The sequence below is a fragment of the Myotis nattereri genome, assembly GCF_964212035.1.
Source record: "Myotis nattereri genome assembly, chromosome: 18".
In the NCBI taxonomy this organism is placed as follows: Eukaryota; Metazoa; Chordata; class Mammalia; order Chiroptera; family Vespertilionidae; genus Myotis; species Myotis nattereri.
This window is the reverse complement of record NC_138093.1, coordinates 1,137,544-1,154,922: the sequence shown is the minus strand read 5'-3', so window position 1 is coordinate 1,154,922 and position 17,379 is coordinate 1,137,544. Positions and strand designations below refer to the sequence as shown.

The window sequence follows — 17,379 nt, the reverse complement described above, 5'->3', positions numbered from 1 at the left end:
GACCACACATTCACAGAGCAGGCTGCGACGCATCGCGTTCCACAGAAACAGAGTTCTTAAAAATGTGTGCCAAGCTGCTTTCTATTTTCTATAAACATTTTAACGGGAGTTAACGTCGAATGCCCAATAGAATCGTTGGAATTAATCCATGTTGTCAAAACACTTCACATGTAAAATTCTAGCAGGAAAGTCCGTCACTTCGGCCACGAAGCGCCCGTTTAGTCACTGTCGTGCTCTGTCTTTGTAGCTTCGGGGGTGGCGACCGTCGCCGCACAGCAAGGCCTGAAGCAGCAGCGAGCAGCGCCCCTCCCTCCAGGCCTCCTGCCCGCAGACACGCAGCATCCGTGTCATCGGATGTGACTCCGGCGCTGTCACAGGCGGCGTCGGTAACCGCTGCCGCGAGGGATCCCAGACGGTAGTTCGAAGCGCTTACGTCCTAATGCGCCAGCCCTGGCGCTGCCCCGCGGGCGAACGGGGTTCTCAGCTGGAGACCCCTTCGTGCGCCCGCCCGCCCGCCCGCCCGCCTGCGGGGTGACAACCTGCGTCTGGAAACTGCAGGGACATTCAGTCAAAAATATGTATTTCAAGTTTTAGTTCTTTCTAAAGGAACTCATTTCCAACACAGTTCTCTCATATAAGTGTTTTCCTTTAAAAAAAAAAAAAAGCCAGTTTCCTTGCCAAAGAGCAAGAAAAGAATAAGAGAAACCGCTGTTCTCGCTCCCCCGTACTTAGTGCCTGGGACTTGGTAACACGCATTCCTGTCACGCGAGCAGCTTTCAAGACAAGCACCTAGAGTTCGCCTTCCTTTCCGTCTTTCAAAAAGAAGCCAGACAACCTCATGTTCTCATGTGGTTATGGCTGAGATTTCAATTACCTTCTTCAAACGTTCACACACTTGAGCCCAAGCCAGCCCAGCCCAACCCAGCCCAACCCCAAGCCTCCCCCTCTCCGGCCGCCTCCCTCCGCCGCAGACACACGAAAAGGAGGCCGATGGAGGAAGGGACTGGAGCTTAGGGTTTGGGTTCGATTAAATGCGAGTATTCGCCCCCGTGACGTGGAGTTTCTGCAGCTCTCAGGTAGGAACACGCGTGACAGGCAAGTCCTGGAGGAGAACCCAGAAAGACCACGAGAGGGGCCATCGTCCTTCTGTGTCTGGGCTGCCAGAACCAAAGCAAACTCATCCTGAGACAGACACGGCAGGAAGCCACGGCCCAGCCCTGGCCAGGCCTCGCCCGCGTGGTCAGGAGGGAGCAGGAGGAGCCTCTGGGTCCCTGCCCTCAGGAGAGGGGCGTCCAGGGCCCGCCCATTCCGCGCCGAGGCTGCATGCGGACTTTCCGTCACGTCGGTCACATCAGAACAAGGCCCGCTTTGGCGGGGGACACACGTCACCTCGGACGTCGGTGCTGCTGCTCTGGGGCTCTGAATGCTGGGCTCGCTGTGCCAATAAAAACAGTCTGGTTTTCATAGAGACACGCAAGGGGAGCCGAGAGACAGCAGGGCGGGAGCTGCTTCTCGGGGTGCCTCCCGCAGGTTTCGGGGCGCCTGGCCGAGCATCTGGGAGGAGGCATTCACAGCAAAGGAGCTCGGTAAGACCTGCCTTACACCCACTGCGCAACGGAAAAGGCAGTGATTTGATAAAATGCTAAAAATAGAAATAAAGTGACGTCGCGGAACCTACACATGCAGAAGGGCCTTCCCACGCCTGAACTCACCCACGGCCCGAAGGAGTAGACGGCTCCGTCGTGAGTCAGTGTCGCGTCCACAGGAAGCAGGAGGAGCAGCCTCCGAAAGGGGACACGGCCGCTCAGGAACCGCCGCACAGCCGCAGCGGGCAGGGCGCGGGCAAACGCTGAGCCGCACACGCTCACAGGCAGCTCCCCTCCCCCCGCAGGACTGTGACGGGAAAGCAAGCGGGTGGCGGCCCGCCAGCCTCGCGGGGAAAATGCGAGGCAGGTCTCGGAGCCCTGGAAAGACCCACACTCCGTGTGTAACCTTTTATTTAAACCTTCACGCTTCGCCCATGCTTAGGATGCACAAGAAAATCAAGAAAGAAATGTTGGGATTAAAAACAAAATTTTAGTTTCTCTTTCCTACAGGTAAAAATTTAGAGAGAGAGAGAGAGAGCGAGCGAGGCTGAAACCCTGGATAACGTGTGGCTGACACGGAAGCGGGAGAGATGCAGGAGCGCACCCGCCGGCCCCGCTGTCCACCTCAGTCCAGCTTCCCGTTGCGAAGGCTGCTGCTGGCCTTCTCGCGCCTCATGAGCGCGATGACTTTGAGGCAGCCCTTGGAGATCTTGACCATCCATATGACGTTCATCACGTCCAGCACCATGCACGAGAGGGCCCAGGAGCACTGCGTCAGCAGCCCCAGGCGGGCGTAGGCCTCGGTGCCCACCACGGAGAGCATGAAGCTGTAGAAGGAAGGGATGGGCAGGATCCGCACCACGAAGAAGGCCAGTGTCATGAGGAGGCCGTTGAGGACGTTGGCCGTGGAAAACTTGGAATACTGCAGGGCTTCCAGGAACCACCTGGAAAACGTAAGGACATCACATTGTCCTGGCTGGTGTGGCTCAGTGGACAGAGCGTCCGCCTGCGGACTGAAGGGTCCTGGGTTCGACTCCCAGGCAGGGCCCATGCCTCGGTTGTGGGCTCGATTCCCAGTGGGGGGCGTGCAGGAGGCAGCCAATCCATGATTCTCTCTCATCACTGATGTCTCTCCCTCTCCCTTCCTCTCTGAAATCAATAAAAATACATTAAAAAAAGAAAAAAAAATAAGGAATGTCTTTTAAAAATAAGATGCGTTGCTTTGCATCCCTGGGGAGTAACCGTTTTAATTTCAGTTCTTACAGTTCAGTGAACACACCCCTAAGATGTACATGAAGAGGCCAACGGCAGATGTACAAACAATGACAGGTGCGTGTGCGTGCCCGCGGGGTAGTACACGTCCAGCTGTCGGTGGGGAGGGTGCGGGACACAGCTGCCCGGCGGCCGTGAGCGCGCCCAGGCCCGGGCCATGGTCTCTAACTCCCTTCTCCCACGAAAGGGACCAGGGGGCCGGGGGAGTCGCTGGTCCTGGGGCTGGGACACAGAGCTCACAACACAACACGCCCTATAGATGTGCCGTCTTTTAACAAACGTGTCTTTTATCAAAAGACAAAAGGATGAGGTTGTGTCAAAGGGACATAAAGACCAACTAAAATCGCCCCCAAAGGCAGAAATGGTAACGATTCAACCACCACGTGTAGATCGTAGATCGTGTCGCACTGGCTTGTTCCTGGGGCTCACTGTGGGGGGCAGGCGTGCCGCTATTTACAAACAGAGAAACGCTTTGTGAGTGTTTTTGGTTTTTGTGTGTGTTTGTTTTTTTAATATATTTTTATTGATTTCAGAGAGGAAGGAGAGGGAGAGAGAGAGAAACATCCATGATGAGAAAGAATCACTGATCAGCTGCCTCCTGCCCGCCTCCCACTGGGAATGGAGCCCGCAACCCGGGCCTGTGCCCTGACTGGGAATCGAACTGTGTCAATCAATGTTCAACCCCTGAGCCGCCGACCAGGCTCTGTGGGTTTCTTTAATTTTCCAGCCTAATTTGTTGGCATTAGCTCGGCAGTTCTCCACCTGTGGGTCGCCAGCCCTTTGGCGGTCGAACGACCCTTTCACAGGGGTCACCTAAGACCATCCTGCATGTCAGATATTTACATGACGATTCATAACAGTAGCAACATTACAGTTATGAAGTAGCAACGAAAATAATTTTATGGTTGGGCCACAACATGAGGAACTGTATTTAAAGGGCCAGAAGGTTGAGAACCGCTGTATTAGCTGCTCTAATTCCCATTTGGGAAGGGGTGAGGCTCACTTGCAGGGAGAGAGAGAAAGAAGGAAAGTGAGGGACAAGGACCAAGGACGGGAGAGGAAACAGGCCCGGAGCTGGGGGCCTGGGGGCTGGGCGCCCCGGGCGGGGGCAGGGGCTGGCCAGGGGCTGTGGGCTGGACACTGTGAGCTGATGAGCCAATGAATGGGTGGGGAGAGCTGCACCGAGGGGGGAGGGGGAGCAGCCCCTGTGAGCCGCCAATGGGTCGGGGGAGCTGCACCGAGGGGGGAGGGGGCGGCCGCTGTGAGCACAAGCAGGACCTTTGTTGGGACCCTGGAGAGCGTCCAGCAAGACTCTGAGGCTGAGCTGTGCCTGGGCCGGACCCAGAGGAGCATTAACACCGGAGGCGCGGGAGCGGGGCCTGCGTGGAACAGGGCTCCGCCAGCCGCAGCCGCGTTGGTTGAAACACAAACAAGCACCCGAGCAAAGGAGACAGAGCTGCAGGCGGAGACGCCTCCGTCCCGGTGGGGGGCGTAGGGGGGAGGGTGCAGGCAGGGGGGGTGCCTGTCGCTCTGATGAGCAGGGAGAGGGGCCGAGCCCAGAAAGGCAGCCCCGCCCGGAGGGGCTGTCGCGGCGGGAACACCCAGGGCTGCGTCCTGAGCAAGGAGCCAGGAGGCCTCGGGGCGGACGCGCTGGGTGAGAAGAGGCCTGGGAGGGAAGAACGGCAGAAGGAGAGGACGGCGCTGCCCGCCAGGCTGTCCTGAGGCGCCATGGGCTGTGCCTGAGCGCTGGAGCCGCGGGGGCTGAGCAGGCGCCCGCATTCGTCTGTGTTCCGATGACAGGGGGAAGAGAGAGGGAGGACCCACAGCCGGCGGGAGACGCGCTCCCATAGAGACCAGGCGGGAAGGCCGTGACGGGCTGGGAGGCTCGGGCTCTGTCCCCGACGGAGGCCGCCCTGGGCGTGGGCAGCCTGGTGCCCACGGGACTTCCCTGTGAGAGTGGGCGGTGCGCGGCGATAATCACGCCCATCCACACGCTAGTTTCACCCCGAGCTCTGGGGCCCGGGAAACGAATCCCCCGGCTGCAAATCCAAGCACAACCTCACAACAACCGTGCGGTCAGTCACCTACCGCTGGTTCACGCAGGGGCTGGAGAGCTCGGCGAGCAGGCGGAAGTTGGCGATGTACTGCAGCGGGCCGTCTTTCTGGGTGAGGAACACGAGACGCGGTCAGGCGTGACGTTCTCGCAGTCTCCCGCACGGAGACGCACTGGCTAGCCCGCAGCGGACGTCACACCCACCTCCGCGCCGGGTCTGCTAACGGATTCTCTTCCTGATGGGCCTTAGCGGTCACCAGGGGCCGAAATATTGTAAAAGACCAAAGTGGCCCCGGCCGGCACACCTCAGGGGTTGAGCGTTGACCTATGAACCAGGAGGTCCCGGTTCGATTCCCAGTCAGGGCCCAGACCCGGGTTGTGGGCTCCATCCCCGGTGGGGGGCGTGCAGGCAGCAGCCGATCCATGATTCTCTCTCATCACTGATGTGTCTCTCTCCCTCTCCCTTCCTCTCTGACATCAGTAAGAATACAATCACGTAAAGTCACGGCTCACTCTGGCCAACGTGGTGCAGCCCCGTCCCTTTGAGAGCTCTGCGGAGGAGACTCCTAGTTGCCAGGGTGAGGGGTGGATTAACCTACATGCATCTAGGAAGATAGGCAAACACCAAGAGCTGCACAGTCCCAAAGGTTTTCAGTGAAAATTCAAGAAACGGGGGCCATCTGCCTTCCTCAGAGTGTGTGAACCCACGCCCGTGCCCTGCAGACCCCACGTGAAAGTGTGGCTTTGCACACGGACGAGCTGACACATCGCGGGCAGGACCCCGATGCGGCTGGCGTTGGTCTGCAGGGCCTGAGGGTCGGGGGTTTGCCTGGGTGCCCCCGGGCACCTCCCGCCCGCCAGTGGCCAGGCAGCCTGCACTCACCAGCACTAAGAAGAAGGCGTACAGCGAGGCACAGTGGTGAATCAGGAAGTACTTGTCGCCGATCACGTCCCAGTGCAGAACGATGATCAGCAGGTCTGCGAGGAGGAGAGAAGGCGGAGGTCGCACAGGACAGCGCTGCCCAGTGCGTGTACAGGTCACTCCCGTGCACGGAGCCACACACTCTGCTCCCGCCTCCGCGGCTCCCACACCGCTGTGCCCACACCTGGGGCTGCCCGGCATGAGGACCCCGAGTGTGCACACTGTTAAAGCGTGAGTGAGCCCTGGCCGGTGTGGCTCAGTGGGCAGAGCCTCGGCCTGTGGACTGAAGGGTCCCGGGTTCTCGTCCAGTCAGGGGCTTCGACGGCCAGGGCACGAGCCAGCTCCCGCTGGCCTCAGGGTCCGGGGCCACTCCAGCCCCGCCCGGCACAGGAAGTGGGACCAGGAAGATCCAGAAGGGAAGGAGCCAGGATCCTCCCTGGTGGCTGCGCTCATAGCCCGACTTTTGCAAATGTTCCCCTCACCCCACACCACGGCCGAGGGTGCCCACTTCGGGCCCCGTGCAGGCGACTCGGAGGACAAAACTGCAGGAATTCTCTAACCCCACCTGGGAGCTCTGCAGGCCACAGAGGGACCCTGACTAACCCGACGCACCCAGGTCTCAGGGGGCCCCTCCCGCAGCTCTGCTCCCCTCGGGGCCAATAGGAAACGCTCTCCGCTGTGTGGGTCCTAAAGCTGCTTCTCAGATCAGCCATCAGCCCGAAGCACAGACCACAGACGCCGGGCACAGCCCCACGAGGATCTCCTCAAGGACGGGAGGAACACGGCACGTACCAGAGACGAGGTAGCCGGAAGCAATAGCCACGTTCACCTTCGCCAGCAGCGAGTCGCCCCTAAGACAGTTTTGGAAGAAAGTTCCTTTTTAGCGCACGGGCTACAGACGACACGGCTTCTTCCTACTGGGACAGAAACACGATCAAGGTGCTCCCCACAGTCTCGACCGGTAACTTCCTCTGCACAAAGCACCGTGTTAGCGTGATAACACCCCGGCCTGCATGAGTAGTCACGATCTGTCCTACGATCAGCTCCGTTTCAGGAAAACAGTTTTACCAAAAGACAGCTTTTCATACGTGTGTCCTCGTGCGAGTTGTTTGAGAAAGGGTTCGAATGGGACTCGGACCCTGATTATGATGATGTTTGGGTCCTTACTGTGAATCAGAGGCTCAGACAACCTCAGGAAATGGTCTCGCCCGCCGCCTGGAGGCAGCCCGTCAGCTCCTGGTGGGAACAGGACGGGGCCCTCCTCCTAGCGAGACCCTACGCGCCCCGTTAATGCTCCTCACTCCCATCAGCAAGCACCGGGGGCCAGTCCTCCGCCCTCTGGTGTGTAACGTGAATGGCGACATGCACACAGCGAAGTGAGGCGCCGCGAAGCCAGCGTGGGAAAGACTGGGCAGCGCCGACGTCCGGCCGCACACAGGACCCAGGGAAGCCGGGCCGGGCGCGAGGCAGCGAAGAAAACGCAGACATGCCAGCCGTTATGACGGCGGAAGTCTGATGGGGACAAAAGCTGGTCATGAATCGATTCTTTGTTATGAGATTCACTTCCCAAAGGCCAGGTGCTGTGGACAAGCGTGTTTATAAAATAAAAAACATGAAAAGAAAAAGCACTGGACATTGTTGCGGCAGATCCCACGGGAACCTGGTCAGGGAACTGATTCACTAAGCGGACTTGCTTCCGAGAACACCTTCCCAGGGAAAGTGCGGGTGGTGGGGTGACTCTGATGGGCGTCATTTCGTATCGATGAATTTTTTTAAAAGCCGAGCCCTGGCTGGTGTGCTCAGTGGTTAGAGTGCTGGGCGACCCGCACAGCACAGGGTCCTGGGCACAGACCTGGTTGCAGGTTCAGTCCCGGGCCCTGGTCGGGGCAGGCGCAGGAGGCAACCAATCCATGTGTCTCTCTCATCGATGTTTCTCACTCTCCCCCCTCCTCCCTTCCTTCCGGCTCTGCTCCCTGGCGCAGACCGCACCGCTCAGCACGCTCTCCGCCCTCCGTGGGGAGAGCCCGGCGACGCACAGGCCAACTCCCCTCTTGCTGAAGCCAGACCGAGCCCAGCCCCAAGGCGCTTTCCGTGTCAGTGTCAGTGACGCGGACTGACCGTCAACCCCAAACCATGGCACCGAGGCGGGAGGAGACTTACCAGAGTGGGTCCGCGATGGCAGCCTCATCGAAAAAGGACACGGACAGGCTCAGAGCCCCGACCACCAGGGAATGGCAGGTGGAGACCACCCTGAAACGAAAGGAACGGACCACGTGAGGAGCCCTCCCACGGCGGCAGCGGCGCGAGGCTGGCAGCATGTGGACGCGGGCGAAGAGGCGTCGGGACCAGCTGGGCCTGATTCACAGTTTCCTCCTGGACGTTCGCGAGTCACCTGCTGGGGAGGCTCTGACACAGGAGCGGAGCCGGGTGCCCCCAGTGCCAAGGGGGGGTGCCCCCAGTGCCGATGGGGGGGTGCCCCCAGTGCCGATGGGCGGTGCCCCCAGTGCCAAAGGGGCCGTCCACCCTGCGTGTCCGGGTTCCGGACTCCTTCCTGCCCCAATAGTTGGAATGACTCCAAGTCCACTGGCGACAACGCGGATCCTGAATCAGAATTCGCACGGCCCCAGGGGCACATCGGATTAACCTGGGCTGTGTCTGTGGGAACCTGTCACCGATAGGAAAGTGCTTCTGGGCAGAAAACTGGCCCCGAGAACTTACACAGAAAACCTGTGTTTGAAGGAAACAAACGCCCACGTGAGAGCTCACAGCTGCAGGTCTCCTTCGATGGAAGGAATCAGGTCTAGATGGAAAACTCAGTGTCCAGGAGCGAGTCTCGCTAAGAATGGAGCAACGCAACCCACAGCCACGCTCCAGGGCGTGCGAACAAGAAATGACGATTGTTTTATTCTCCGTCAGAATAAAGGGCGGAAGGAACAGCACAGTCTTCTCTTTCGAGGTTCACGGCGGGCAACGGCTTTCTCTCCACCCGGCCCCACATCCGTAAAGGTGAGTGAGACAGACCAGCCAACACACGTCTCGATGTTAGAAAAGACCATTGTAGCCTGAGAAACCAGTATACCAGACCTCGCAGAGAGCGTGGTCCTGAACAGACACGTCACGTGGAACCCAATCGCGCCTCCAGTGCTCCAAGGGTCACACCCACGTAAGACAGCGACGAGGAAGCCTGCGTGAGAAATGCCAAAGGGGCATTCTGAAGTGAGATCCACCAGCCCCGCCCGTCTGGGGACTGGCGCGCCCTGCGCCCCTGTATTCCACGTGGACACAGCAGGATGAAAGGGTTAAGATGCTAACGTCCGAGAAGCCCTCGTCTAAACAAGCATCGTGCAGCCAAAACCAAAATAAAAAACAATCGCGCGGCCAGCTTTCTGTCGCCGTGTGAAAATTCTGTGAAAAGGAAAAAACGAACATCAAGAAAGTGTCTTTCAGACAAACTGTAACATTTTGTCCCCGAGGCCAGGCGGCGGCCCGGCTCCGCTGAGCAGCCTGTGCGGGGGAGGAACTGGCAGGCAGGTCCCGAGAAAGTTCAGCGTCGCCGGGCCCGGTGCTCCGGCCGCGCAGGGCAGGGCCCGCGGACAGCCTGGGCCGCTGCGTGTGGGTCCACAGCCCGTGTGCTCAGACGCTGCTGCGGGTCAGACTTCACAGTTAACTCTTTAGGGCAAAGCAAGACGGAGGCTCCTCCGTGTCTACACAGAAACACCAACATGCCGCCCGGTAAGACATTTCCATTTTCTCCGGAAGAGGGTAAAATGCGTGGCGTTGAGGAGACGGCGCTCTGCTTTCCAGGAGACAGTGGCCGTGTTAGAACAGCAGCTGGCGCTCCTGACGGGATCGCCCACCAGCCCTGTGGGTGCTGGAAGAACCCGTGCGGCTCAGACAGAAGGGCTCGGCCCTGCAGGAGCCCGTTACCATCAGGAGCACGGAACACAGGAGGCCTGTCTCCCCCAGGAGCCGCGTGGACGGACGAGGACAGACATGGCAGCTCTCGGCATGTTTTCAGAAAAAGCCACAACTGAGTACAGCCGTGCCCCTCGCACTAATTAAACGCGCGCTCTCCGCGAGAATGGCCTGGCGTTTCTCCCGCCTGCCCCTCGGTGGACGGCCCAGACCCGGTTCCTCGGAGACTACCCCGATCGGCAGGGAGGGGCAGGGCGCGGTCACCTGTCTGCGTCCAGACGGGACGCTGGATGTCAGGACGTGCGTGTGTGCACTTTACTCAAAACACAGCCATTTTTTCTCCTCCTCTGCACTCGCCGCCTCCCAGCGTTAAGCCGTGTAAACCCAGCGCAGGTGGGGACGGGACTGACCGAGCGCGGGAGCAGGGGGCGCGGGAGCAGGGGGCGCGGGAGCAGGGGGCGCGGGAGCAGGGGGCGCGGGAGCAGGGGGCGCGGGAGCAGGGAGCCCGCACCTGAACAGCACGCTGAGCCGCGTCATTTCCCGACTCCTCTTTCCCGCAGAAACCGAGGGGCGGGCGGTGCCCAGAAGGGCCAGGGTCACGCTGACTAGAGAAGTGCTGTCAGTTGCGTCACGTGTTCACCCATCTCTGCTCTCCTGGCCTGGCCCTCCCCTCGCTCTTGGGCGAGCAGCTCTCCAGGCTTCCTGGCCTGTGGCTCCTCTGACCGTGGAGAAAGGGAACGAAAACAGAAACACAGCCACGCTCTCCCCGTTCCGTCCTCCTGTCAGTAGAGCTGGGAAACGGCTACTGCCTCCTGGTTCCCGCCGCTGAACGACAGCCTCGCTGTCCTTCAGACAAGCCAGTCATTTTTCCAAAAGCCCCCGGGGAAGAGTTCTCACCCGGGGGGAAGAGCTGCAGCATGTAGGAGCCAGACCAGCCTCTGTGTGTTTGTGCCGATAACTACGGCCGTTTCAGAGACCTGCTGGCTGTTTACAGTTAGCGCTCACTTCAGCTGAACAACAACAGAAAGTGTCCGTCACGCACACAACCTCGCAACTAATAAAACTGACACAACTTTCTATCTTCTCAGATGTCTGTTCACTTTCCACTTATTTTTGCTTAAAAAAAAAAACCTAAAAGCAGCTTTTACTTTAGAATTATATAACAACAGGGTAGATGCTGGAGGGCTCTGGGTCGCAACGAAGAGTTCACCGAGGGAGACAGCCTGTTCCCCGGCCGGCGGTCAGCTGCCGCGGGCGGAGCGGCCAGGACTATATATAGGCCCCGCGGCCGGCTCGTGTGTGCTGCTGCTCGCGTCTCGCTGCCAGGACTTGGGCTGGTTATCGTAAACGTTCCAGAGAGGAATGCAAGAGCGTCCTCTCCGCCGCCCGCTGCCAGCGGCTCCCCCGCACGAACTGATGCGTTTTCCTACCACCTTTCAGCGTCAGAAATGGTTCAATCTTCCTTGTATGAGAGCTAGCAACTTGTCTTCTCTCTTCGTCCTACAATCACAATTTTGAGCTTAGATTTTCTTAGATCCGAAACGAAAGACTATTGTTTCATTGGTTTTCAGAGGGACAGGAAGGGAAAGGGAGAGAGAGAGAGAGAGACATCGATGGGAGAGAGAGAAATGCCGGTGGGCTGCCTCCCCCACACACCCCAACCAGGGATCAAACCTGCAACCTGGGCGTGTGCCCCGACTGGGAATCGAACCAGCGACCTGGTGGGTGCATGGACGGTGCTCAACCAACTGCGACCCACACAGGCCGGGGCTAAGTGAAAGGCCTTTTAGAAACATTTTAAATAATTTTATTTCACACAACTAGCTTTCGGAAGAAAGCCCCTGGCGGTTCGTAAGCGTTACCTGGAGTTCCATTCGATCTTCTTCTCGGAGCTGAGGCTGTTGAAGCCTGGAGACACCCTCCTGGAAAACCAGTAGCTGACGAAGTGGAAGAGGAGCTGGAAGGCGCACAGGCTGGCGAGGACGGTGCCCAGGACCAGCGCGTCGCCCGCGGCCATGGCTCCCCCGCCTGCGGAGGGAAGCGAGGGCTCTCAGTGGCTTTCGGCAGCTCACGGGGAACCTACATTAACGCTTTAATTTTAAAAGCGTGTGATTGCCCTTTTAGCCATTTATTTTAATTTGGCGCAAGTGTAGGGCTACAAAGAGACGGTAAGAATTTGAAGCTTTTGCCAGCGATCGGGCATGTAACCTTATGTTTATATTTAAAATAAAAGAGGGGCAGCCCCGTGTCTCAAAGAACTCAACAATCCTTCCTACAGTCTTTCCATGGCAGGAGACAAATGTAACCTGGCGACATGAAGAAACATCCAAGTCTTGGAGTTTACCATTAAAAGGGAATTTCAAGTGCTATCACTAAAGTATTCTTTTAGTAATATTTTCAATTCAACTTAGGACAAATCACCTGATTTCTCTATGCCTCAATTTCCTCGCTTATAAAATGAGAGTTGGTTAGATGATTTCTAAGAAACAATTAAACCCCCCAAAATCATAACTGAACCAACATTATCTACCAGAGCAAAACAACAAAGTAATTACATAATCAAAACTAATTTTCCAGTAGGACAAACAGCACTGAAAACAAAATGTAAATCCTAGGAAGACGACGACCACCTGGGAAATTAACCAGACCACTGCTGCTACCTAAATTAGTATTGAACTTTAAAAAAAACAAAATCCTGCAATCACACATATCCCCGGACCAAAAGCCCTCCGCGCACAGCTTTTCATCACTAAAATAAAGGGGTTTTCGTGGAAGAGCTTCGGGTTTTAAGGGGAGGGTTAGGGGAAAGAACGCAGGAAGCACTTTCAAAGTATGTTTTCTGTCTCATCGAGCTGACCTATTTTGGCTCCTAAAAATCTTAGGAACATTTAGACAAAAAAAAAAAAAAAAGAGACGGGAGCATTTGCTCGCGTCCAGCAAACCAGCAAACACCCCCCCCCCCCCCGCCCCGGGAGAGAGGGCTGACCCAACAGTGAAAAGGGAATGAATCACCAGCAGCCAGCTCAGCCTCACCTCGTCCCCTCCAACCAGGGCATCGGAGCAGCATCCGTCCGTCCCCCCCCGGCCCCCGGGTCCCTAAGGAACCCCCTCCCCTCTCTAGTGTGCGCTCGGCAAAAGGCCGACACTACAACACTCTCTGCGACTCCCCGACGTGACTGCTCATCCACCTTTTTAAAAAACGTGTGTGTTGTGTATTAGACGTTTCATTGGTGGTCTTTCGGTTGAATATTAACCCAATGACACATAAAAGTAGGTTTTGTGGGTACATCGCACATCGCTATGATTGCCTCAGTGAGACAGAAAAGGGAGAATGTTTTTCTAAGATCCAAGCAAACGGGCCATGTGGGCAGGTAAGTGGAGAAAATGACGCCAGGAACCGGGAGAGACTGCAACGTCCGGCTTCACAGTGATCCGATGAGCAACGTGAATAACCTTAGACAGGAGGGAGGTCTGCCCGGGGGTCTGTGCCCTCCCGCTGGCCCTGGAGGGTGGCCGGGCCCTGGCCACGCGGGCGCTTTGGTTACGATGCAGCGGGTACAAAGAGCATCCGTCTCACGCATGTTGGCGGTTATACCATAGAGCACGCCAGGAACCAGGCGGCATGATCCACTTGGTGAGCTGTTCGCGCGCTGACCCGTCTTTCAAACACGCCATTAAGAAGTCATCGCTCCTTAAAAAGCTGCTTTGGATTAAGAGTGCGTCCTACTGGGCATTGGTGTTTCCCGCAGGCACTCCCGCAGACACTCCCGCTCACTGGGAGGTGGGGTGTGGGGTGTGTGTTGCGTCCCCTTTGCAAACATGCTTCATGGAAACGGACAGCGCCACAGCCACGCGCCGACTGCCACGGAAGGCGGGACAGACACGGCGAATGAAACCCTCCTCCCAGCTTTGCCTCCGAGTCGGCAGCTGCCGGCTCGCGCGGGAGGTTAGATTCCCCGGGAAAGCCAGGCTCCTCGGAGGACGCCATCACCCTGTCTGTTCACTGAGTCAGGCAAGAAACGTCAAGATGGGTAAAACCAGACGATGCTCATGACTCAGAGAGACGGAGGCCGTTGGGAGTTTGGTCGTTGTTAAGCCCCGGCGCGCACAGCACAGGCAGGGAAGTGAGGCTGCATTCACACACCGTGGCTCACAGCACAGTTGCACATTTTATTTACTTGATAAACGTTGCTTCCTAGCTTCTCACCCCACAGAAAACTTGTATAAAAGCGTCTTTGTTTTCAAACCCTCTGAGCTCCAAGGACAGCCGCTGGGTGCCGGACAGACCAGGCGCCGGGAGCCGGGAGACCACGCCACGGGAAGTCACACGCACAGAACCGGACGCGCTCATGGGGAAGGGGTCGGACGCTTGCAGGATCCGAGAGTCCATCGCTAAGAAAGTGAACATTTCAAACACAGCACCTGCCCCGCGCCTCAGGAGGTGCCCTCCCTGCAAATGAGGGCCCTGGACTGAGGCCCAGTGGGACCCGGCGACCGGGCACCTGTCACCTGGGGGCCCGGGGAGGGAAGGGGTTCTGCGGCCACCCTCCCCGACGCCCGCGGCCCTGTCCTCGCTGGAGGGGCACAGAGGAGCCTCTTGGCTGGGACAGGCCTGGCTTCCCGCCAACACTGCAAAATCAAGGAAAACCTGGACAGGGCAAGGCTTTCCCAAATGTGTTTTGTTCTTTTTTTTAAGGAATCACGGGGACGCCTGCCAAGCAGCCCAGGAAGCCAGAACCTAAGGAGTCAGAGGCCTTCTTGCCTCCACACCGTCCGTCCGAGAAGCCCTAGGACGCAGGGACGTGTCTGAGGAACGCCCTCCCGGCCGCCTCTTCTCTCTCGTCTGCCTGCTCCCCACACGAACCAGAGGCAGTGGCGAGAGGGACCGAGGGACTGAGAACAACTGAGCACGTCTCTGTGTCCTGTCGACTTTGCAGGACAAATTCCACTCGGCTGGAGAGAGACCTGGATTCAGATCCTGGTCCCAGGCCTCAGAGCGGCGTGGGCTCAGGGGGCCCACGTGTAGCTGGACCCGTGATCAGTGAGATGGTCAGGTGCCCCCGGCACAGCTGTCAGCGGCATAAATCTCAGAGCGGCCGTGAATGTCTGCAACAGGACAGCGCCCCTGCCACCACCTCAGGTGCGGTCCCCGTCTCCCCCAGGGGTCGGGGTGGCCCTGCGCCTGCTGATGGATAGCCCCCGGGAAGCGAGGCTGGGAGGGTTCTGGGCCCAGGTGGGCCCGAAAGACCTTCAGCACCTGCCTCTCGCCCCTGGGGCACTGCCCAGGAGACCGCCAACTGTCTGGTCTACCGGAGGACGCGAGGCCACGCGGAGAGCCGGCTGCCCAGCTGACAGGTGACACTGCCAGCTCCCAGCGCTGCTGACAGGCCTCGGGACTGTCTGGCCAGCTGACTGGCCAGCTGGAGGCAGCTCGAGGGAGCCCAGGACCAGCTGAGCAACTGCCCGCCACCCACAGAGGCAGGAGGAAGAATCGGCCATTGTCCTGAGCCACTGGGTTTTGGGGGCGGTTTGTTATTGAGCAAGAGATCAAAACAGCCCTCAGCAGAGGACAGCGCTTGCTATCACACCCTTTCCTCGCCGAGAAACGCGCCCCTCTCCAGGCAGCCAGTCTCGGACGGACGGACAGTCTGAGCCAGGGGACCGCTCCTCCCTGCCTGACCTGTGGCCTGAGGCCCGCAGCTCGCCTCCACCTGGGACCTGATGGGGAGTCGGCGGCTCTGACGTGGCTCCTCGCCTGACCTCCTCGCAGGCGGCGGCCACTGCCCCACACTGCCTGCCTGCACAGGCACTGCCCAGGCGGGCTTCCGACCGCACGGTCTGCCCATGCACTTGGGACCCCTGCCCGATTCGGTGCCGGGCTGGACACCATCGCGTAGCCGGACACTCTAAACGCAGGGCGTGCTCCCTGGAACCGCTGCGCAGACCTGCGAGGCGACGCGGCTCCGGTGCCCTCGCGCCTGGTGTCTGCTGCAGCCTCGTGCTCCAGCTCGGGGCGAGGGCTCCACAGGGCCTGAGCGTGGCCTCGGACGTGGAGACACGGGTTGGCCGGGCCGTGTTCCCGAGGCAAGACGCCGACAGATGCGATCACGGGCGCGCGGCCCCACATGGCTCGGTCTCCCCGGCTTCCTGACGTTGGGGCGAGCTGCCCAACTGGAAGGTCCCACGTCCTGCTCACACGTCCACCACCTATTAGCACGTCCGCTCTGACCTTCCACCTGGGACCCACGTGCGGCCAAGTCCCTGTTCTCTGCGTGGACCAAGGGCGAGGGCTTTCTGATTTTGTTTTTTCTTTATTCAAAAAAATATTTCTATTGATGTCAGAGAGGAAGGGAGAGGGAGAGAGAGACATCAATGATGAGAGGGGAACGTCCTAGATCAGCTGCCTCCTGCACGCCCCCTACTGATCGAGCCTGCAACCCGGGCCTGTGCCCCGACCGGGAATTGAACCGTGACCTCCTGGTTCCTAGGTTGACGCTCAGCCCTGAGCCCCGCCGGGCGGCAGGTTTCTGTTCGTAAAGGACAACGTTCTGTCGTGGTTGTAGCTCTAGCGCAGCAACACCCCTGAAGCACCCCCACGTCTCGGCGGGTGCACCGCGAGCCCAGGCTCACAGAGAGGCTCTGGAGGCACGTCCCCCCGCCCCCGCCCCCGGAGGCATCAGGAAGGGCACTGGGCGCTGCTGTCATCCGTCAGGCACCCCGTCAGGTCCTTGTGAAGCTATTTCTGGATTAAACCCGTGAACCTGATCCCCGGCCCAGTCCACTTTGCGCTGAGAGGCGGACACCTGGCCAGCACTGGGGAGCAGGTGGGAAGCGGCCGCAGAAGCAAGGGCACAGGTTCCCCGGCTCGACACGGAGTGGGGGTTGGGGGGAGGTGCAGCCACGGCACAGGCAGTGCCTTCTTTTTTTAAATATATTTTTATTGATTTCAGAGAGGGGGAGAGAGAGAAAAACATCAATGATGAGAGTCATGGATCGGCTGCCTCCTGCACGCCCCATACTAGGGACCAAGCCCACAACCCGGGCCTGTGCCCTGACCAGGAATCGAACCCGGGACCCTTCAGTCCGCAGGCCAACGCTCTATCCACTGAGCCACACCGGCTAGAGCTGGGCAGTGCCTTCTTGATGACAATCCAGGGGCAGTTCTCTCGCCTCCTAGAATCAGGACTGCGGCTTCTCCTCCTGGTCTCGGTCCCCTCGAGGCCCGTGTGGCCGCTGCCTCCTCCCGCCGGGGCGGGCAGGTTGTGGCCAGCGCGTCGGAGGCAGCAGCGCACACTAGCCGGCCCCTGCTTCCCTTGGACACACCGTCCCCTTCCTCCCCTGCACTCACTCCGGCCTCAGTCTCCTGTGCACACCGTCCCGGGTTGGCTCTGGAGCAAGGCCAGGCGTGAGTCACCCTGAAGCCCCTGCTCCGGACGGGTCCCCGACACGAGCGGGGCTGCACGCGGCCCACGCTGACATCCCTCTGGTGCCTCACTCTGTGCTTACAGCTGAATACACATTTGGGGAATTAAATGGCCAAAGAGCTGAGGCCGGTTTGGCTCAGTGGATAGAGCGTCGGCCTGCGGACTGAAGGGTCCCAGGTTCGATTCCGGTCGGGGGCATGTACCTGG

General features: G+C 59.0%; 1 protein-coding gene across 20 annotated transcripts in view; it reads right to left on the bottom strand.

The window, feature by feature from the left end:
* Positions 1 to 1,980: 1,980 nt before the first annotated feature.
* Positions 1,981 to 17,379, bottom strand: part of LOC308533835 (TLC domain-containing protein 4-like) — a 40,700-nt gene continuing 25,301 nt past the window's right edge. For 10 of the 20 annotated variants that reach the window (XM_081111965.1, XM_081111978.1, XM_081111960.1 and 7 more), the window contains 6 exons: positions 11,611 to 11,776; positions 7,994 to 8,083; positions 6,626 to 6,684; positions 5,795 to 5,889; positions 4,947 to 5,020; positions 1,981 to 2,530 (listed from right to left, as the gene is read on the bottom strand). In XM_081111965.1, coding sequence (XP_080968091.1) covers positions 2,212 to 2,530; positions 4,947 to 5,020; positions 5,795 to 5,889; positions 6,626 to 6,684; positions 7,994 to 8,083; positions 11,611 to 11,765 — 792 coding nt within the window. In that variant the 5' untranslated portion in view covers positions 11,766 to 11,776 and the 3' untranslated portion in view covers positions 1,981 to 2,211. Of the gene's footprint in view, positions 2,531 to 4,946; positions 5,021 to 5,794; positions 5,930 to 6,625; positions 6,685 to 7,993; positions 8,084 to 11,610; positions 11,777 to 12,169; positions 12,713 to 17,379 lie in introns of those variants that run through there. The other 10 variants (XM_081111970.1, XM_081111959.1, XM_081111973.1 and 7 more) reach the window with 3 other exon arrangements.